We start from the raw sequence: 20,951 nt of genomic DNA, 5'->3' as shown, positions 1-20,951 counted from the left end.
GACCATAAACCCTCTAATCTGGAAATCTGCAGCCTTCTGTCAGGCTCATGTCATGCCAATGGCCAAAAAGCACGGGAGATAAATTATTTGGGTGGGTGGGAGAGCAAATATGGATGAGAAGAATCCTTCCAAATGATAATTAACAAAGTCAAAAACTTGAGATAAGGAGGACATTAATTATTGTCATCTTACATCAGCAAATTGGAATGGGTAGAGTAGGCAGGTCTTTTCCATCAGCCGCTAAAAAGCCTGGTTTACTGTGGACGCTCAAGGTGATACTTTAGTGAGACTTAGAGTCAAGAAACTTCACCTCTGCGTGTCGTCTCTTGCTGGGTGAGCCCCGAGATGGCTCCGTGCTGCGTTCCGCCGGGGCTCCCGCTGCCTGGCCCGGCCCTATCGGGCCGCCCGCTCCCGGGCCCCGCCTCGGCCGCGGGCCCGCCCCGGCCACAGTCCGCTCGCAGCATGGAGCCGCATCCCAGCTTCCGCGGCCGGCGGGCCCTGGTCACTGGGGCCGGCAAAGGTGGCCGGGGCCGGGGGCCGGGGGTCGCGCCGGGCCGGGGGCCGGGCCGGGCGGGCTGTGACGCCGTGTCCCCGCAGGGATCGGGCGCGCCGTGGCCGTGGCGCTGAGCGGGGCCGGGGCCCGCGTGACCGCGCTGAGCCGAACGGCGGCGGACCTGGAGAGCCTCGTGCGGGAGGTACCGGCCACCCCCGTCCCGCCCGGGGTCACCCCCGGGCCCCCCGGCTCCCCCGCGGCCTCCCACCCACGCGGCCGCCCTCGCCGCAGTGCCCGGGCATCGAGCCCCTCTGCCTGGACCTGGCGGACTGGGACGCGGCGGAGGCGGCGGTGGGCGCGGCGGGGCCCTTCGAGCTGCTGGTGAACAACGCGGCCGTGGCGGAGCTGCAGCCCTTCCTGGAGGTGACGCGGGAGGCCTTGCAGAGGTGAGTGCCTGGCCCCGGCCTCCCCGGCGGAGGCTCTGGGACCGAGTCTGCCCCGCCAAGGTGTCGCACAGCCGTGAACGTCAAAAATGGTGGCAGAACTTTTCAGAAACAGGTGTCTTGAGACGAGAAGCAACTAGAAAGGACAGCAGCTGGTGCACAGACACCAGACAGGCTGACACACACACTTTTAGAAATGCCAAATGTCAGTTGATTGTTACTCCATATGTCCTTTTTCTTTACTGTCTGTTCATTCCTTACGTAATCACCTTTCCCCCTATAAACAGCAAAAGGAAACCAAACACTGGGTATTACGCCTGTTTCTCAGTAGCCAGAACCTGCAGTGTCACCTCCAGAATGGTGGGGTGCCCCTGCCATCCCACTGGCACAGGAGGTGAGTGCTTTTGCTGCTCATCAAGCTCACAGCTTCCAGTCTAGTTCCAACTCGGCCCCGGTTAAAGTGAAAGGCAGTTGTCACTAAGAAAATTCAGAAACAGAGAAGACAAAGCCAGGTAAGGGAGCATAAAACGGTCACAGTGGGAAATTAAATTTGCTTACTACAATAACATGGCATCTTTTTCTCTGAAAAGCTCCATAGTTTGTCTGGGAGTGAGCTTTAGGATACAGGCTATGGGTGAGTCCACATCATTCTGAGAGGATGGGTCATGCTTTTACCCTACGTTAAAAACGTCCGTTGAGAGCCTATAATAAAGGATTTGTTTGTGACGAACATAAAAGGTATGGATTCTGCTAAGACCATTCTGCAGAACTGGCCTGACAAAGGACGGACGATATGGCAAACAGAAGAAACACTGCCTCTACCCACCTTACAACAGATTTGCTCTTTAGAGCTGTGTGAAAGATTTGCTTGACCCAAGAGTTGCCACTGGCTGAGGCCCAAGGGCTTAGTGTTTAAACTTTGTCAGAGGAAAGTCCATTAGGCTGATGAAGGACAGAGTCCTGAAGGAAACATGCCAGTGCACAACTGCACCTCCCCTGGCAGTGCCATGCCTGTGGCTGATGGAGAGCACTCCTGAGCATCCTCGCTCGGCCGACAGCTCAGCATTTGTCTGTGTCAGAGTATCACCAGTGTTTCCAAGAGACCAGCAGCACTTGTCCTCTGCTGCCTCTTAAAACAGCTGTCTGGCCTGGCCTACAATCACTCTGTAACGTTTAAATTTGATTTTATTTGTAGGTCTCTTGATGTGAATTTTGGGGCTGTGCTTCACGTTTCCCAGGTGAGGAAGAATTGTCACTGCTGCTGTCTCCATGAATAGCAGTGACTGTTGTACATAGCACAGATAAGTGTCCACTGTGGGGACTAAAGGGATGCAATCCAAAGTCAGCCTGACAACCTGCCCATACAGACCCTTCAACACTTTGACTCTCCTGTAAGCGGGAGGCAGGGAGGACTTGCTTCCTCCAGATGTTTTTGCTCTTTTGGCTACCATAGATTTTTCTTGTTAGGATTCTGGCACTCCTTTTTTTTCTCTCCTTCCCCCTCCCAGATCGTTGCTCGGCAGATGATCGCGCAGGGAGTGGCAGGGGCTATTGTGAATGTCTCCAGCCAGGCCTCGCAGCGTGCGCTGAGGGATCACGCCGTTTACTGTAAGTATGTGCAGCTTCAGCAGTGTCCCTCTCAGTTCTGACCAGCTGGAGACCCACAGCCACCAAGCTGCCAGCTCCCAGTTCAGAGCAGTGAAATGTCCCGGGTCTGTTCCAGACCAGGTGCTTTGTTATGCACTTAACACCTCCCGTTCTTCCCTTCCCTTAAAGGTTCCACAAAAAGTGCTTTGGATATGCTGACCAAGGTAATGGCAATGGAACTGGGACCCCACAAGGTAGGAGTCTGTGAGAGAAGGTGTGAAAGCTGAACCTGAGCATTTCCTCAGAGGAGCCTGCTTAGATTGTTTGTTGCTGCTGGTCCCAGATTAGGGTGAACACTGTGAACCCCACCGTGGTTATGACTGACATGGGGAGAATTAACTGGAGTGACCCTCAGAAATCCGCTGCCATGATTAATCGGATTCCCCTGGGAAAGTTTGCAGGTCAGTGGGATAGGTCTGTTCCCAGGCTGGGCTCTCGTGTTGTCTCAAGCCTTCCCTCTCACGGAACAGCCAGAGTTACTTTGCTGCTTTTTTGGGCAAAGTCACAGCTCTGCTGAATGCCTTCTGGCTGAACTCCTGAAGTATTTGACAAGGACTGGGTGAGAATCAACCTTCTCTTCCCCTCTTCTACAGCCTCCTCATCTTGGGACAAGTGAAATGAACTTACTCTATTGTTCATAAATCTGACAGGATGTTTGCTGTGAACTAAGCATCATTTGATCACAAGGACTTTTTAATGTCCAGCTCTCAGCTATGCTGTCCTGGACACTGCATCAAGCACAGTTTGGAAGCACAAATACTTCCGTGCTCTAATTACATGTAGAGGTCTGAGGCAGACCTCTTTGGATGCTTGTTTTTCTGATACAATTTGAGGTGTGCATTAGATGTTCTCTGTGTTTGATTGCAGAGGTGGATGATGTGGTGAACAGCATTCTCTTCCTGCTGAGTGGCAAGAGTGCTATGACAACTGGCAGCTCACTGATGGTTGATGGGGGCTTTCTTGTCTCCTAAGATGGCCCCTGCATTTCACCTCAGCCTTAATTTCCCTACTGGTACTGCATAGATGTAAACTGGATAGAAAACAATGACACAGACATGGTCTTGCTGGAGGGGCAGCAGGGCTGGAGCCTGTAGGAGAAGTGAGGCAGAAAATAACCTTTGGAAGGCTGCTATATAATAAAGCTCACATACATCGTCATGGAGAATGTTTATTGCACCAAATAAGGTTTTATCTTGTCACTCTACATGATGATTAAAAATTGGACCTCTCTTCCAACCCTGTTCCCCCCCCACAACCCTTCAGAAGCTCTCCCTGTTCCATCCAAAACCATAGAGCCTGTCTGCACTTTCAGTGGGAAGGGAAAGAAGTTAGCAGACTTCTCATTGCTTCCTTTGCTGTCTTTAGTAGAAAAAAACAAAATAGAGGCAACAACCCCAGCCCTGCTCTGCAGAGACTGGATTTTGGGGGGAGGCCCTGCTAAAGACTGATGGGGGGGAGCAGCACCATGCTGTCCTAGGGTGTGCACACACAAAAAGGCAAATGCATTGATTGCACAGAGCTGTTTCATGCACAGTTTGGCTAGTACCCAATAAAGCACCTAATGATTAGTTCTTCGGCTTCTCTTTTACTTCGACCCGTTCCAGGGCTGGTTATGATTTTTTTAACAGTCTCAGGCACATTCTGCTAGAGCACCAGTTTGTTAACTGTTAGCCACAGCAGGCTGGGCAAGGAGACCCTACCACCCTCCCAGCTGCTGTTGTCTCTCAGCACCATTGAAATCAGCTCCCTCCCCACTCCCACCAGGATATTCACCACCTGTTTCACCTGCAGGTTTAAAACAGGCATTTCCAGGACAGGACAGATGTCTCAGGCCTTTCAGCTTAGAGTTCAGGAGAGCCAAAACAGCCTGCTGCCCGAAGGAGCTACCTTGCCTTCCCCATTGTACCTCCCCTGGGGGCTGTACAGCCCCCAGCTGGTCTCCTGCCCCCACTGCCCCTTCACATCAACACTGACGTTAAATCAAAGAGACATTTAAAAAACACTGACTTCGTACATGATGAAGGGCCCTACACATCCCAGCCCCCTCCAGAAACACCCAGCTAATACGCAATCTGTCAGAGGATGACAACATGCTGAGCCAGCACCGAGGCCACAGCCCTCAAAACACGGTGCACTTTTTGCCAGGCTTCTTCACGGGCGGTGGGCAGAGCACAGCCCGGATGGCTTCATCAAACACCGTCTTCAAGCCCCGCTGTGTCAGGGCAGAGCACTCAAGGTACTTTACTGACCCTGGGGAAAGAGAGCTCCAGTTCAACCACTCTGGTTCTACCACCACACACTGTCCCTCACCCCCTCAGTGCCACAGAGATCTGCCAGCACAGGAGACTCACCGATCTCCCGAGCCATGGCCAAGCCTTGGGGGTAGGTGATAGGAGCCAGTTTCTTATCACGTAACCTTTCGATGGTGTCCTTATCATCCCTCAAGTCCAGCTTGGTGCCCACCAGGATAATAGGTGTGTTTGGGCAATGGTGTCGGACCTCAGGGTACCACTGAAACAGAGAGACATGATAAGAAAAGTAGCTACAGCAATGGCCACAACCATGAGGATGTGTTCCTACTACTGGGAATGAGGGGTTTACTACTAGCTGACATGGTGTCAACACCTGCAGAGGATACTGCTGCCTACAGCTCTGAATATCTGCAGAAAAAGATCGGTGCAAATGTAATAATGAACATGCTGAGACACAGAATCATGACAGACAGTGCCCGTCAGCTCTGCACACAGTGCTTCCCTTAACTGCATTTTAGTTTCTAGAACACCCCTTAGGATGCAGATTCAAAAAGGCAGTAACTTAGCTAAAGAAGTCATGAATAAAAAGCAGGCCCCGCTTAAAACCTGCAGACTATGACCTTCCCTCACCAAGACATGACTGCTTGAAATTTTGGGCTTGTAAGTGTGGTGCCGGGTGGGGCAGGGGGCCTCACTGGTTCTTCCCTTCCACTGTTTCACCCAGAAGGAGAATACTTTACCTTAGCTCTGACATTCTCAAAGGAGGCTGGACTCACGAGGGAGAAGCAGATCAAGAAAACATCCTGTGCAGAAACAAGAGGGTCAGCTGTGCAGAAAGAAACAGCTAAAGAGAATGGAGGGAGAGGGGAGAGGGATCCTGAGAGAGGACAATGTCCTCGCACAAGCAAGGACTGTGGCTTTAAGAAATTCTTGCCCATTAAGGGTGTTAAGCTAATTCAGAGAGGAAAGGAATGGACCTTGAGTGTATGACTACATCTTCTTTCACAATGCTGAGCTCTGCATGTTAAAAGCCTGCGGCCACAAACATCTTAACAGTGCTAAGGGCTTCACCCTGGCAGCATGGCTACATGGAGAATATTTCTAGTGCAGCACAACAGTGAGCCATCCTGCCAAGGGAGAGTGGAAACATGGAACTGGCTCAGCTGCACAGCAGCCTCATGCCATTCCTTTCACCTGAGCCTCCCTGGGGCATCCATAACTGTTCAAAGACCATTACAAAGCAGGGACTAGAACAGGACAATCTCTTCGGAGAAAAATCAGCTGTGATACTTCTTAAACACAACCAGAATTATGGGTACAGCTGCAGCAACTTGGACTTTCCTCAATGGAAAGAAGCATGCCTGTCCTTGGGAGCCTCCCTGTCTCAGAGAGGGAGCAGTTACAAGCCAGTCCAAGCCCAGCACTCACCGTCTGTGGGTAGGAAAGTGGCCGCAGTCGGTCATAGTCCTCTTGCCCTGCTGTATCCCAGAGGCCCAGGTTCACTGGTTTCCCATCTACCATCACATTGGCAGAATAGTTATCAAACCTGCCAAGGAGGAGTCCCTCATCAGTGACAATTTTGTGGTGACCTTCACATCTCTATACAAAATCCAAGAAGGCAGTGAATCAGGAAAGGGTACTGCAGCACAGTTCCAGTGGGGACAGTCTGCCTTCCTCACATACACAGCCACACCTCCAGCATCATCACAGTCTGAGTTGGAACAGCCACCTCCTCACTTAAAAAACAACTTTTACACACACATGCATACAGATCAAAAAGCAATTGAGCCCAAGGTTATTACTCACACAGTGGGGATGTATTCTCCAGGAAAGGCATTTGTGGTGTAACTGATGAGCAAGCAGGTCTTCCCAACAGCTCTGCAGAGGATAAGAGTGAGGAACATAAAGAAGGGTACAGCAGGTAGCACTGAGGCAGTAAAACTCACCCTTCCCCCCCCAACTCCAAAACACAACGTTAGGCAAAAGGTTATTGTGTGAGAAAACAAACCTGTAGCAGACTGGAATTCCCTACTTGTCAGGGGCCAGGCCTGAACTCTTAATGTGCACCCTGCCTGAGCACTCACTGACCCTGCTCTCTCCCATTCCTTTTCCCCATCCATTCAGCCTCAGCAAGACACCAGGCAAAACAGAGTGTTCCAGGAACCAAGAGAAGGAATAAATTAAGGCTGTGTGCTGGGCTCAACAGATCCATAATGGTCTAGCAAAACGGGTAAACAGGTGAAAAAACATGCAACAACACAGAACTCTACAAGCTCCTCAGATACAGGAATTTAGTATCAATAAATACAAAGGGAAAACAATAAGTATCCATAAACAAAAATGAACTTTAAAACTGACCACTGTCAGTTTGGAAAGAGATCAATTTAGAGGGCTGAAGTGTCAGCTTAGGGCTTTGCTGAAGGCTAGTGGGAGTAGCAAGGGCCAGGTCTGGCTGGCAAGAGCATAAGCACACAGACTTTAGCCAGCCCTGTACATTTCCTAAGGGAAAGCTTTGTTGTAAGAACAGAGGAGTACCAGCAGTGTGAGCAACTTCTTTATCACTGAGAAAGTTGTGAACTGCAGACAACCTTCCAGAAAAACAGACCATGAGTGCCAGGGAAAGCTGGCTGTGAGGTGCCTTGAGAGAAGCTGAATAGTCAGCAGAGTTGCATATCCCCTATCCAATTCTGTAATCAGAGTAACATAAGGAAAGACTTCAGGAGTAAGGGAGAGACTTTAGCAGAGTACACAGTCCCCTGGATGCACCAGGATGATTTAGTCTACACTGTCTATTTGGTCTTAAACCAAAACACAAGACAGCAAACCTTCAGCTGAAGTCCATTTACAACATCCTGTGTTCCCAGTTGTTCCTCTCTCCTCCACAATAAGGCTGTTTTGGTGGTCGGCTTTCTCCTCTTTCCCTCTTTAGCCCCCACAGACTGGAACCTGAAGGCCTTACCCCAAATGTGTATTTGAGGTGGTGACATGCCTGGGAAAGGGGAAAGACCAGTCCCTGCCTAAGACCAGTTCACATTTAGGTCTCAGTACCTCAACTCTGAGCTTTCTGTGGTGATCAGAAAAGTAAGCTGGAATTGTGAGGAAAAATATGCAGGATGAGCTAGGAAAGTTACAAAGCACCATAAATCTAGTGCATGCCTGCATCTTGTACACAGATGTGTTCTAAGAAAAAGGAATTCAGAAACAGCCTAAAGAAAAGAGCAAAAAGGGTGACAAGGGGCACATGATAAAATCAGAAAGAGCAACACACTTCGCCTCGGAACAAACAACAAAAGGACATATGAGAGGAACCTGCGAACATTTTCGGGAGGACTCAGTGATGAATCAAACATGTACAATGAAAAACAGCGAAATACGGGCACCTAAAACAACGAGGAGATAGACGTAAAACCCAAGAGAAGCCGGTGTTTGCTACCCAGGCAGCCCGATGGGGCTGGGGAGCGCCTGGGGACCGAGACTCAAGTTCATCAACTAAGGACGGAGCGGGACAGGAGTGCGCGGGCCGCCGCAAGGCCCCGATCTCCCGCCGGCCCCGCCTGAGCCGGGACCGCGGCGATCCAGGCCGGGTCGGGCCTCGCCGCCCGGCGCGGGGCCTCCCGCCGGCGGAGCGGCTCTCCCGAGCCGCGGGGCGGGGCCGGCCGGCCGGACCTCCCTCCCTTCATCCCTCCCTCCCTCCGCGCCGCCGGGCCCGGTCCCGCTTGGTGCGGGGCTGCGGGGGCCGGGGCGGCCCCGCCCGCACTCACCCGTCGCCCACCACAACACACTTGATCGCCTGCATCTGCCCGCGATGGCGGCGCCGCGACTGCGCCGCAGTGACCGCCCGCGGGGCGGGGCGGGGCCGAGCCCAGCCGAGTCCAGCCGAGCCCAGCCGAGCCGAGTCCAGCCGAGCCGAGCCCTGCCGAGCCGAGTCCAGCCGAGCCCAGCCGAGCCGAGCCGAGCCCAGCCGAGCCGAGTCCAGCCGAGCCCAGCCGAGCTCAGCCGAGCCCAGCCGAGCCGAGCCCTGCCGAGCCGAGCCGAGCCCAGCCGAGCCGAGCCGAGCTCAGCCGAGCCGAGTCCAGCCGAGCCCAGCCGAGCTCAGCCGAGCCGAGCCGAGCCGAGCTCAGCCGAGTCCAGCCGAGCCGAGCCGAGCCGAGCCCGCCCCGCCCACAGGCCCCGCCCCGCGCTCCCCGGGGCTCCGCCGCGGACCGGGGGGACGGAGAAGCGGCGGCCCCGCGGCCCCGCCCTGGGAAACACGCGGCGGGGCCGGCTCGGGGCCGGCTCCCGCACCGGGGGCCACCGGCTCAAGAACGAAGCTTTGAAACCTGGTTACGGTGTAGGTGCAGATTTCGCTGTCACCAACCAGGAGCTGCAGGTAAAGTTCTGCAGGAAGACGGCTTGTGGCTTCCTCCACCTCGAACAGAGGTGCCCACTGCAGTGGCCCTGTCTCAAAACAACAGGCTTTGCTTTTCCCTTACAGATGACGTAGCTGTCACCACAGACTCGCTCTTCGTGACTGGGGAATGCCTTCCCAGCTTCTCTGCTTTTACCTTAGTCCAGAACCAAAACCTTACCCAGCTTATCCACCTGTAACAGCCATTTAGCTCCAGGACAGGCTGGCAGGGTTTTCAGGAGAGTAACACAGCAGACAGCCCCGCCCTCCACATCAGCCAAACATCCAGCTCATCCTTGTCCAGTCTTATGGCAAAATGCAAAAGCTCTTTATTAAAAAAGCAGAGCAAAACCCAATATAAAAAATCATGAACAGAAACCAACCAGTCCACACAGAAACTTTCATTTTCCATTTGTCTCCTAAAATATGTACTGCAAGATCATTGTTGCCCCAGACTCATTGAAGGAACTCACAGGAGGCTCTCAAGACTGCTGGCCTCTTTCTCCAATTCGGATTCCTGCAACCCTTCCCTTTCTCCAGGTCACACAAGGCCTTGTGCTGTCAGGAGAGGAATCACCTTCTCTCCCTTTATGCTCTTAGAGGCAACTCCTCTGTTTTGAGACAGAAGCATTGCTCCTCTCCAGGGTAAGGCCACAGCACTCAGCTTCAGGGGCCTGGGAAGCCATGAGGACAGTTTTGCCATTTGTCACAGTGAAATCAAATCCTGTTGCATATTGGCCACAACATCTTCAGCCAAGGGCTGCAGTTCATAGTGAAGAAGCACAGATGCTGACCCCCAATCACCCACTGGCCCCTTCTCTGCCAGTCAGTGTTGTAGAAGTTGAACCACAGCCAAAGCCCAGCTGTCCCACAGGGACATGGACAGCACTGCACCGCAGCCCCTCTACACAGCTGTTTCTGTCCATGCTGAACGCAAATCTACTGCCCACCAACACAGCCAGAGCCACAGCAGGGAGGGTAAATGAGCCAGAGAGGGCCCTGTCAGACTTTGCTTCCATCTGTAAGCACTGGGTGAAAAAGCACAGATGTGTAAGATACGGTGCTTCCAGAAGTTTCAGGACCCCAAATGGCTCCTGCCCACAGGGAGCTGTGAACACTGCTGTCGCCTTTTATCAGGTTTCACTGTGAACAGCTCTGGCATCCAAACGAATGCTGCAGAAGGACTCTGCCAGGGAACATACAAACCAACCCCCCAGTAGCAACAGGGTGTGCTGACAGGCTGGTGCTGTGTAAAAGGACACAGAAAATACTTTAAACACTGGCAGCTCAGGGGAAGGGCTCCACATCATGCACTCAGACCCACGAGCCTGGATGGTTGTTTCCTCCTCCCTTTTATGTGGTCAGGAAGAAGATTTATAAAGAGTGAGAACAATTTTCTGTGTTTGCAAGCCTTTGTGTCATCCCGCTCTGATAAAACTGTCCTGTTTAGGAAGAAGGAGCTGTACCTGAGTTGCTCACCCTCTCCTGACAGCAGGTATTTGGATCCTTTAAGCCATGCTCTCATTTCCTAGAACTGTGGGTTCCAAAGGGGGGTCCCTGCACATATGCCATGATGGCATTTTGCAAGAAACTTGCTCGCTGGGCCTCCTCTTCCCTCACCCTGGAGATCTCGGCCTCTTTCATTCTCAGCTTCTCCAGCAGCAGAGAGACCTCACCCTCTTTGTCCAGCAGTGCTTCACGGTGATTATTTGACAGGGCTGTAAAAGAGCAGCATTAGTAAACAAAATTAAGGTGTCCCTAGAATAAATAAGAACATGTTATAGACACAGCCACAGGCAATGGAAGTGGGATGGTCAACAAGCACATGAGAGAAGCTGCATGAGACAACATGAGAGGTTTTGCACAGACAGCATGTTACACTTCACTGTGCAGGAAACCCAAACATTTTGCTTGCTGTGCAGCTTTGGGTAGTTATCTGAGTCTTGGTCTCTATAAAATGAGGACAAGAATCCCTGCAAATACACCAGGATGGAGAGTACAACTCATAAGTGTACGCACAGGCAGGAAGTGCAGGTGTTACTACCTGTAAGCACAGCTCAGTTCCAGACCCAGTGCAGGGTAACTCAGCATTACCATTTGAGAAGCATGAAAGAATCCATCACCTTTCAGCTGTCTTTCCAGAGCTGCAATCTTCTCTCTCAGCCCATCCTGTGCTGTGCGTTCAGCTTCCAGGTGCCCAATCTGCTCCTGTAATTCCACCTTCACCTTATTCACTTCTGTCACTTTCTCCTCTTCCTTACTGTTCAGGTCCTGACACACAAAGACAAATCCATGAATGACCAAACAACTTCAGCAACTTGTTCTGTCCCTGTGGTGACCATCTCTACTGCAGTCCAAATTACCTGCTGAAGTTCCTCCAGCCGCCTCCTGAGTCCATCAGCATGCAGGCTCAACTGTTTGGCTCTGGCCTGGGCTTCAGCAACCATTTCTTTTTGCTTAAGGCAGCAGTTCTGAGCTTCATCCCGTGACTCAGTCATCAGCCGCAGCTTCTCTTCTAGGTGTTCAAGTCGTTGCTGCTGTAAGACACAAAGGAAAATGAAAACATCAGTCCCACTCCACTCCTGTGAAGGAATTCTCCCCTTTTTGTTCCTAACACAGTGAACCCTTGGCTGAGTCAACTGGCACTGAAGAACAAGCACGGGGCTTGGCCATAACAGACACAGCCCTGCTCCTTGCAGATGGGAATGACCCCAAGCTGCTGCTTCTTGCCAGGGAGGACACTGATGGAGACTGACTCACTGAGAAAGAGGCAGGTCCTGGGCAGATGCACTTGATGCCACCACCAGTCTTCACAACCAATGCTCTCCCTTCACTTCCTTCATACTCCAAATGGCTCTGAAGCACCACTGTGTGCAGCTAAGCAACTGCTGAGTCCCACACATCAGCTTTTCTACATCTGTAACTCAGTGAAGCATTTTCTTTCGGGATGTTACATAAAAGTAACATTCTAATAGCTTTTTTGTGTTTTCCTCATCCCTTGTTCTCTTTCACAGGATATTAACTTCATTGCCATTTTCACAAAGTTCTATTCAAACAGTGACTTTATTTGTCCAGCAGCAGTAGCCACCTGAAGAAACTTTTGAGTCCAGAGAAACAGGAACACCCCATGAAAGTTGTCATTAAATGGAAGGATCGACATCTGGCTGTTGGCTTCAGAAGCTGGCAACTTAAATGAAACCTGCTTTGACAGTATCCACATCAGTTCTGTTACTACTGGAGACAATTCAAATCAGACTTTTCAAGGCTCCTTCTTCAGCAATCACACCATTTGCAGGCCAGTGAAACCCAGAGAGGGGAGTTACATAGCAGTTCCCCAAGACTAAATCATAGGTTAGGCAGCCAAATCACTTCTTTCACACAGGGGCAGGGCTACAGACAGGTCTTATCCTCACCTCCTCCAAGCAGGCCTGACTCCGGGCTTTTAGTAACTCCTCCTCTGCTTGGCCTCGCTCAGCAAGTGCAGCTGCTTTGACTTGGCTCAGCTCCTGCCACAGGAACATGGAAAAATCATTCCAGACAGAGAACCTGCATCACTGCAACACTGACCAGAAAACATTAGCAGCTTCCAGTCGCAGGCTACAACATGACACAGATCTCCCTCTCACTCAGGGGCAGTGAAAGCAAGTCAAGATGACAAACCTTTTCTTCCCCCAAGATTGCCATCACAATTCAATGAGAATTTCAGTTATACGAGGGCAAGTAATAGGTAAGGCTTTCCAAAACAAGGCAATAGGAGAGGGCAGTGCTGAATGTAGCTTGGAAAATAGATAGGGAGAAATATGCTACACTACTTGAGACCACATGGGAAACCCACAAAGTCAAATCTTGGTAAAACTCTCACCATGTTCAATGGAATCCTTATTTCTGTTCAATTCGAATTTAGAAGTTTCTCCTTGGAACTTTCTCCTTCCTTAGTCCAAAGCAGTAAAAATAATTTTAACTGTTATACTGCTCTTTTCTGTTCTTCTCTAGACCACAAGACAATCTTTACAGAGGTGAGCAATGGAAGACTCCACAAAGCTCCCCTGGCAGCCTGCTCTTTGCACTGCTACATGAGTGTTCAAACGTGCCTGCAGCATCCTTTCTCACCTCCTCCAGAGATATCCTGATGGTCTCCAGCCTCTGGATCCTGTCCTGCATGGAACGTTCACTGGCCTCAATGTGCTGTGTCATATGATCCACCTGCAAAGCAGCAGAAACCATTTAAGCAAGTGCTAGAAAAGTATTCCCATTTCCAGGTGTACCAGCAGGGCCATTTGTCATGAGAGAGAAGCATCCTCTCACTGACCCACCTACCACCTAAGAAAAACTCTTACCTCTCTAGAGCTCCCTTAGGAAACTGTAACAGAGATAGAATCTGCCATCTAGAAACTGGGAACTTCTAGGCAGAGATCCCTCCCAGGCCATGACAAAAGATACAGAGCCAAGTTCTCATTGTCAAGTGGTACGAAACACCACAGATTCATTTTCCAGCTATAATGTGGCTAAAATCTTCCTGGCACATGTGTTTTCTTAGAAGATTTCAAAATCTTCAGAGAAATCTATTGGTGTAATTTTATTTTTGAGAGATTTCACACCTCAATAAACACTGCAAAGAGAATTGATCATAGTCTCTTGTCCGGTCCACGCTCAGAAACAACCCCCCTTGAAACATAACAGGGAAAGAACTGGCATGCTGAGCCCCGTTAGAGGATTGTTGTGTATAGCATGTATGTCTCAATTCCCTCCATTAAAGCATCTTTATTTCAGAAGTAAGACAAGACTGCTTATTCATAAATACCTCTGTGCATAGCAAGACTAACACAAGGGCCAGCTCCCAGCCTCTCTTGGAGCATCTCATACCACTCTGGCCCAGACTCTTGCAAGCTACAAAATCTTACTAGCTGGTAGAATGTCTTGTGACCTCTTAAAGCAGGCTTTGCTTGAAGAAATGGCCCATTACTCCCACAGTAACTCTGAGTCCAATGACCTCCAGTGGTGCCTGTATGTCAGGACCAAAGAAAGACTAACCTTGGGATGCTGCAGAAACCCCATCCTTACCTCTTTTACCCGAAGGGATTCCATGTCTTCAAGGCTTTGTTTAAATCTTCTCTTCTCCATTTCCAGACGTTCTGCAAATCAAAAGCAGGCATATCACAGTTCTGGCATTCCTGCCACGCAGGCTGTATTCATACTTTATCACACACTCTGCTGCCCTTCCTCTGTGACTGCCCTGTGCCATTGACTCATGAACAGTGATCCCAACCACTGGTGTCCACTAGTTGTTTCTGCTCCTCCACTCACCCTCAGCCTGCACAGCCCGAAGCTTCAGCTCTGCAGTTGTGGTGGCCAAGTCTTGTTTTACCTGGAACAGCTGATCCTGCTGAACTTTGCACTTCCTCTCCAACTCATCCACCTACAAGAAAATTACCACCACAAGGGATTTTCTTTTCCTATTAGCAGAAAAAGTTGGTTGTACAGGACAATGAGTACAGACACAACCAAGGATCAAAGCAGAAAACATACAGACAGAGCAGAAGTTATATATGTTCAAGTCTGCCTTCTCAGCCTCGGACTTAGTTTCCTACCTGGTTTCTCAGCAGCAGATTTTTCTCACTGGCAGCAGACAAGTCATGCAAAAGCTTGCCTTCTCGATCAGCACTTTCCTGCAAACAAAATCAAAATTAAAAACCTGTACTCACCTTAGTTCTTGCACTATCAACCTATGCCAACCAACACCACATCCAGTCAAATCCAACCTACCCCATAAACACCACGGCTCCTCTTCATACCTAGCACTCACCTATCTAATTTACACAAGAATTTTCGTCGTGGTGGCTTTAGTTAACCCACTAGTACTAAAAAAATCACACTTCTCTATCCCTTGCAGCATCCCCCAAATCTACACAAACAACTTATGACCTGGAGCCTTGCCTTCAAACCTAACTAAGACTTCGTCAGCTCACCTGTTTTTGTTGCTGGAGCTCCCTAAAGTGGCACTCAGCCACACTGGTTTGTTCCTGTTTCATGGCATTCAGCAGCTCTCCCAAGTTGTGCACCTTCTGCTCAGACAGAGCCAGGGCAGCTTCAGTCATCTGCAGCCTTTAAAGAGAAACACTTCCTGGAGTCTTTTCCAAGGCAGACACTGCAGCGAGATCTCCACGCCATCTGGTACAAGGTGCTAGCACCTATCTGGCAGTGGATGAAACCAAGCTAACTGAGGCAATTTTTGCCCCTAGGAAAAGGACACCACTGACCCCTGTACCCAGCAGCATCTGCAAACAGTGACCTGGGACTTCTCAGGGCCCAGTGTTCTGGTGCCCTTTGCATTTTCCCTGCCCAGACCCCTCCAGAATTCGCTCACTCTCACAGAACAAAGCTGGCTATTTTATACCACTGCAAGATTGTTTAAAATTAGGGGCAGAATTTTAAATGTGAGTAGCAGAAGCAATTTGCTTATTCTGTCCATGAGAGGGACATGTCCACACCAGGGCATGGCATAATAAAACTGCCTCTACCTGGCATAACTGAATTAGCCTGGCTCAGGAGCGTTTGAAGTCTAACCACTGTCATGTGCATATGACTCTGCATAACCTAACACTGCTTTTGGGAAGCTCCACCTCACTGTTCCTAGGCCAGGCTCCTTCATATCTGCAGTGGTTCTCAGAGAGCACTGCCAGGGGAAGCAGGCACAGCCTCCTGCCAGGCTGTAAACCATGCAAGGAACAAGCCCCCATCCCACCCGCACAATCATTTTTCTTCCTTTTCACCCTCTGTAATTCACTTGCTCGTACACCAAGGCACTGTAATTTTACTTAAAAGCTGGCTAAGTGTCTAATGTGGCCAACTCAAAGGCATGATCTGCCCCTAATTTCTGGATATTACTGCAGAACTAAGCAAAACAGTAAACCAGCTACTCTACAAGGTTATCCCCCTTAGCAGCTCTGCTCAGCCCTGTGTATATAGCACAGACAATGGGAAGGAGAAGGTTTTCCTCCTCCATACTTGGCTTTCAGTGAATTCATAATGGAGTGCTGCTCATCCAATGCTTCCTGCAGTTGGCTGACTCGTGCTGCGGACACTCTGCATTTCGGAGACAAAAAAAAGAAAGAAAACAAAAAGGTGGGTAATTTCTCACAGGAAATGGGAGAGGGCTCAATTCTGCCATCGAAGAGCAGAAAGCATTTAGAAATCCAACCCACCTCTCACTCTTGGCTTTTTCTTCTTTCTGCTTGTCTACAGTGTCCATAAAATCCAAGAACTGTGAACAGGGCAAAATTCAGGGAGAAAATGAACTGCATCAGCTTAAAACAGGTACACTTCTCGTGCTTCTCTTCCCAGAAACAGCTGAAGACAGGTCAAGCTACTATTGGAAGCAAACTGGAGGTCTGATGCATTTATTAGCACATCTGAATGAGATTATCAGCTATAGGGACTCTGCACCCTGCGGTGCCAGAAGAAAACACACTCAGATCTCTAGGTTTATACCACTTGGAACATATCAAAGTAGCTGCAAAAGAACTGAAAAGTATGAATATGGGTAAAGAAAAATCACCACAACTCCTGCAGAATCCAGAGTGAATATGTTCAGCAGGGATGTGTCCGTACCCATACTTGTCATTTGACTTGATTCCAGTCAATGTAGCTCAGAGGAAGGATCCAATGTACTCAAACCATGCTGTGTGCCTGCCCATAAAGATGCACGTGCAACTTCAGGTGCACAATATTACTGTCACTGAGTGTTCTGTGGGGCTCCAAGGGAAAGCAAAGGATTCCAGCTGCCCTATTTGAACTGCCAACATGTAAGATTGCTGACCTGCTTGTTCTTCTCATCCTTCAGATTCAAGACCTCCTTGTTGAGGATGTACACTTGGTTCTGGGCCTTACTCAGGATAGCCTCACGGTCTTGGTTGTGATCCAAGGCTTGTTCTGATGCAGAGAGCAGGAGAGCATGCACAAGTTTCTAAAGCGACAGAACAGCAAGCACTGCTGGAAGAAACAGTGCTCAGGATGACACCTGGCTATCAGAAGCACCAGGGAAGCTTTCCTTCTCAGGGTGGCCCTTGTAGAGACCTCTCACCTTACACCACCAGGTGGGATGAGATCTAAGAGAGCACTGTGTATTGGGTAATCAATATCCCAGGGATAGGAAAGCTGTTCAATTCTGCTGTGGGCAGGACAACAACAGCCCGCACAAGCCACATCAAAACTTGGCTACTCAGAGGCAAACTAATCTCAAGTTCTCCCACATTCCCATGGCACAGTAATCTCTGACTCAATCCAAATTATTTTTTTGCTCTTGCTAGTGAAAGTGACACTTCCAACTTGACCAGCTCTCACTAAAGGACAAGAGGAAGCGATGTAGGGCTTCCTGTAGAAATGCTGTTGAGAAAGGGAGGAAAGGAGGAATAGCTCTCTTCTGGAGCAGTAAGTGCCCTATTTCTCTCAAGTGCTGAAGTGGGAAAGGAGTTAGTGACTCATTACTGCACAACACATCATACTTACCCACAGCTTTCAAGATGTCGCCAGGAACATTGTTCCCTGCCAGCTCCAGCCTCTTCAGTGACTTGTTTCTGTGCAGGCAGTTCAGCAAAGCTCGGCCACCCAGAAGCCCAATATTATTCCATCGCAAATCTATACACAAAGCAAACTTTCACCATGGTAGTCACACATCTGCTGAAAAACACAAGGCCCAAGAAACCCCACGCTCTTTATACATCTACAAGCGTGGCTAACTAATCCCAGATGGTCTTAGCATAAACACAGGTGAACACTGTCTCCCCTTTCAAGATGAATGAGGAGAGAAAGTAACAGACAAAGCAGGAAAGGTAGATATATCTTCTTTAAAGTGCAGAAAGCCACTACAGTTCAAAATCTACACAAGTCTGCCTCTTGTGAGCCTTCCTTCTATAGCCAAAATCTGCAGATGAGAAAGAACTCGCAACAAAAGCCATGTTCTCCTGAAGGAAATTCCAGCAAAATTCCATATAAGGACAAAGCAAGTGTGAAGTAAGTCTCAGAGTCTGTCACAAGGCATGCCAACAGCATCTACAGATAGGAATGAACACACTCCCTCCTCTGCTAAGGACCGTTCTGCTCCAACTACACAATTCTTCAGCTGCAGGTTTGGATCCAAAGATTCCAACTACAGTTGCCATTCTCCAAAGACCATGGGGTTGTGACCTTTCCCTGCACAATGACAGCAATGCACTCCAGACCAAGAGGAACTGGGAACGACACCAACCAGTTGCCAGAAGTCAGGGCAGCCTGCAAGGAACCTGAAGATATATATGTGCGGGCGTGCACGCGTAATGTACGTGGGCAAAGAACTCTTACCCAGCTCCTGAAGACTGGCATTTTGTGTCAGTGCCACAGCCAGCTCTCCAGCCCCTTGATGGTTAATCTGGTTATTGCGCAGATCCAGCCGCTGGAGAAAGTTGTTTGCTCCCAGTCCTTGGCAGAAAAAGGAGAAGCCTTCCTCCCACATGCCAAGGCTGTTCCATTCCAAGGTTAGGCTAGGAAAATCAGACAGGATTGGAGTTTGTGGAGTAAATGGACAGCTGCATGAGCTTGAATGATATGTGGATCATGGTACCCAGTCAAACACCCAGCTCCACGAACAGACTTGGTTTCAGAGAGCAGGATGCTGCCACGACCTGGCATCCTTTGAAAGGGTGCCTCCTGTTCTCACTCCTTCATCTCTCCCACCCGTCACAAGAAATTGTACCACTCGATGTTCCTCCCACCCCAATAAAAAACACCCTCAGCCCTTTTCAACTGTTGTGCTCCATCTAACAGGAATAACACAAAGAGAGGTAGACACAATTTTTTTACCTCCGGATGGATTTGTTCTGCCTAAGAAGTTTTCCCAAAGCCTCGGCTCCCACAGTTCGTAGGTTATTTCCCTGAAACAGAAGTCCCAGATGGTGAGTAGGCTACATCTGTCCCAGTCCACCTACCCCATCAAACACCACCAGGTGCACCCCAGCTGTAGTGCCGATTTCAGTTGGACAAAGACAGTCCAACTACCATTTGTTTCACGTATCAGTCAGCTTTCCACAAAATTAAAAGCCCTGAAGGAACAGTGGATCTACACACCTCTGGTCTTGTGAGGCACCATGACCAAGAGCTTGCAAAAATCACAGGATAGCACAGGATCATCATGGGCCACAATGGGACAGAAAATGGTGATTCTAGATAAGCAGAACCATTTCAATATACTTCATTAAAAAGGGCTCAGTTACCACTAGCACAAATGAGAAAGAAAGGTGTGACACAGTTTGTGACTGTATATTCAAGAGAACAGCTGTATGTCAGAGGAATACAGACAGAAAGTCACTCTCAGTAGAGTGACCATCACACCTGAAGGCAGATGCCCAGTGCCAAGGCCAGGCCAGCCAAAAGGCATTGGCAAGCTGGATAAATTCTACAGAAGCACAAGTCAAACAGTTAGTAACTCACTGATCAATACAGAGACACAAAGAAACCCCTACATATGCCTCATCTGACTAAGCAGCAGTGGACAAAAGATATATAGCTATAACTTCCTATCAAAACAGAGTAACCGAATAAAAATGGATAAAGATGATGTGCAAAGTAACTTTGGAACGTTGTGACATGGTGTTAAGGACACGACACAAGGAACAAGTCACTTGAGAACAAAATCCTTACAGAAGTATGCATCTTTCTGAACAATCCTGCACCAGAACTGTCCAGTTCTAATTCTGACTAAGCCTGTGCTCCTTTTTTCTCGTCCACCACTTCGTCCTAATTCTATTTGAACAGACTCACCTTCAGATCCAAAGATTTGACTGTGGTGTTGGAGCAAAGACCATGCAACAGAAGTTTTACACCTGAGTGGGAAAAAAAAGAGCTGTTTATTTCATCGTGGAACCCTTTGCCTGAGCTGAGAGTGTATCGTCCTGTCAAACAGCCAGCTCAGGAGATGTGGCTTCGAGAAACGAATGACTTGGTGAACGACCACTGCTGCTGTAAAGCGTGAGCCTGAGTTTTTGGGGCAGAGGACTGTTTACACAGTCTCAAAGAGGTGTCTGGGCAGAACTGCACGGGAGCTTGTGCACCTGAGTGACCCAGCCCCGAGCTCAGCCCACGCCTGGAGAGGCCCCACAGCCACGGCTGTGCTGCCCCGGGAGCGCCTTCACTGCCGGCGGCTTTAACCAGCCGGATTGTCCCTTCCGTCCACGGCCAACAACAGCAGAGCCGCCTTCGAAGAGGGACGGAACCGAGGGGCGCTTGACCACCCACACTGTCACAGACCGGGCGCCTTCAGCGCCCCGAGACACGAGCGACCTCCCGCCCCGCCGCCGGGCCCCGCTCGCCGCCGGCAGAGCGCGGAGCCGGGCCCGTTCCGCCGGCCCGGCCTGAGGGGGCGGCGGGGGCACCCCCGACGCGAGTCCCGCGCACCTTCCTCGCTCAGGCCGCAGTCGCCGAGCGACAGCGCGGCGAAGGGCGCGGCCCCGGGCAGCAGCCGGCCCAGCGCGCCGCACGTCTGCAGCGACAGGCTCTGCGCCGTCAGGTCCAGGCGGGCCCGCGCCCCGCCGGGCTCCCGCAGCCGCCGCAGCACGGCCTCCTGCGGGGCCGCGCCCGCCGCCGCACACAGCCGCGCGTACTCCCGGCGGAACCGCTCCACGGCCGCGGCCCCGCCGGCCCCGCTCCATGGCCGCCCCTGCTCCCCCCGGCCCCGCTCCATGGCCGCGGCCGCGCCCCGC

At 50.5% G+C, this 20,951-nt stretch overlaps 4 protein-coding genes across 7 annotated transcripts; 2 read left to right on the top strand and 2 right to left on the bottom strand.

The window, feature by feature from the left end:
• The first annotated feature begins 330 nt into the window (after nucleotides 1-330).
• On the top strand, nucleotides 331-4,151 carry DCXR (dicarbonyl and L-xylulose reductase). The gene is made up of 8 exons (XM_064676356.1): nucleotides 331-520; nucleotides 598-695; nucleotides 785-939; nucleotides 2,132-2,174; nucleotides 2,445-2,544; nucleotides 2,713-2,777; nucleotides 2,867-2,984; nucleotides 3,451-4,151. The coding sequence occupies exons 1-8, from the start codon at nucleotides 346-348 to the stop codon at nucleotides 3,552-3,554; spliced, it is 858 nt and encodes a 285-aa protein (XP_064532426.1). The 5' UTR covers nucleotides 331-345; the 3' UTR covers nucleotides 3,555-4,151.
• RAC3 (Rac family small GTPase 3) lies at nucleotides 3,736-8,730 on the bottom strand. 2 transcript variants are annotated; one of them, XM_064676359.1, is made up of 6 exons: nucleotides 8,597-8,730; nucleotides 6,642-6,713; nucleotides 6,264-6,381; nucleotides 5,576-5,638; nucleotides 4,935-5,094; nucleotides 3,736-4,833 (listed from the first exon to the last, which is right to left on the bottom strand). In XM_064676359.1, exons 1-6 carry the CDS (start codon nucleotides 8,629-8,631, stop codon nucleotides 4,703-4,705), a joined length of 579 nt encoding a protein of 192 aa, XP_064532429.1. In that variant the 5' UTR covers nucleotides 8,632-8,730; the 3' UTR covers nucleotides 3,736-4,702. The 2 variants fall into 2 exon arrangements, with proteins under 2 accessions (XP_064532429.1, XP_064532428.1); XM_064676358.1 differs by having other exon boundaries at nucleotides 8,618-8,698.
• On the top strand, nucleotides 8,641-11,690 carry LOC135424772 (uncharacterized). Its single transcript, XM_064676357.1, has 2 exons — nucleotides 8,641-9,204; nucleotides 9,310-11,690. The coding sequence occupies exons 1-2, from the start codon at nucleotides 8,641-8,643 to the stop codon at nucleotides 9,316-9,318; spliced, it is 573 nt and encodes a 190-aa protein (XP_064532427.1). The 3' UTR covers nucleotides 9,319-11,690.
• Nucleotides 9,529-20,947, bottom strand: LRRC45 (leucine rich repeat containing 45). Of its 3 annotated transcripts, XM_064676338.1 has the most exons (18): nucleotides 20,647-20,918; nucleotides 20,014-20,075; nucleotides 19,321-19,415; nucleotides 19,057-19,127; nucleotides 18,559-18,737; nucleotides 17,728-17,856; nucleotides 17,039-17,151; nucleotides 16,425-16,483; nucleotides 16,228-16,305; nucleotides 15,189-15,324; nucleotides 14,811-14,888; nucleotides 14,527-14,638; nucleotides 14,284-14,354; nucleotides 13,333-13,425; nucleotides 12,636-12,728; nucleotides 11,586-11,759; nucleotides 11,346-11,493; nucleotides 9,529-10,940 (listed from the first exon to the last, which is right to left on the bottom strand). In XM_064676338.1, exons 1-18 carry the CDS (start codon nucleotides 20,898-20,900, stop codon nucleotides 10,744-10,746), a joined length of 2,142 nt encoding a protein of 713 aa, XP_064532408.1. In that variant the 5' UTR covers nucleotides 20,901-20,918; the 3' UTR covers nucleotides 9,529-10,743. The 3 variants fall into 3 exon arrangements, with proteins under 3 accessions (XP_064532408.1, XP_064532409.1, XP_064532410.1); XM_064676339.1 differs by lacking the exon at nucleotides 19,321-19,415 and having other exon boundaries at nucleotides 20,647-20,947; XM_064676340.1 differs by lacking the exons at nucleotides 17,039-17,151; nucleotides 17,728-17,856; nucleotides 18,559-18,737; nucleotides 19,057-19,127; nucleotides 19,321-19,415 and having other exon boundaries at nucleotides 20,647-20,947.
• Nucleotides 20,948-20,951: the final 4 nt, after the last annotated feature.

Source organism: Pseudopipra pipra, chromosome 19, assembly GCF_036250125.1.
Source record: "Pseudopipra pipra isolate bDixPip1 chromosome 19, bDixPip1.hap1, whole genome shotgun sequence".
Taxonomy (NCBI): Eukaryota; Metazoa; Chordata; class Aves; order Passeriformes; family Pipridae; genus Pseudopipra; species Pseudopipra pipra.
This window is presented reverse-complemented; position numbering and strand designations above follow the sequence as displayed.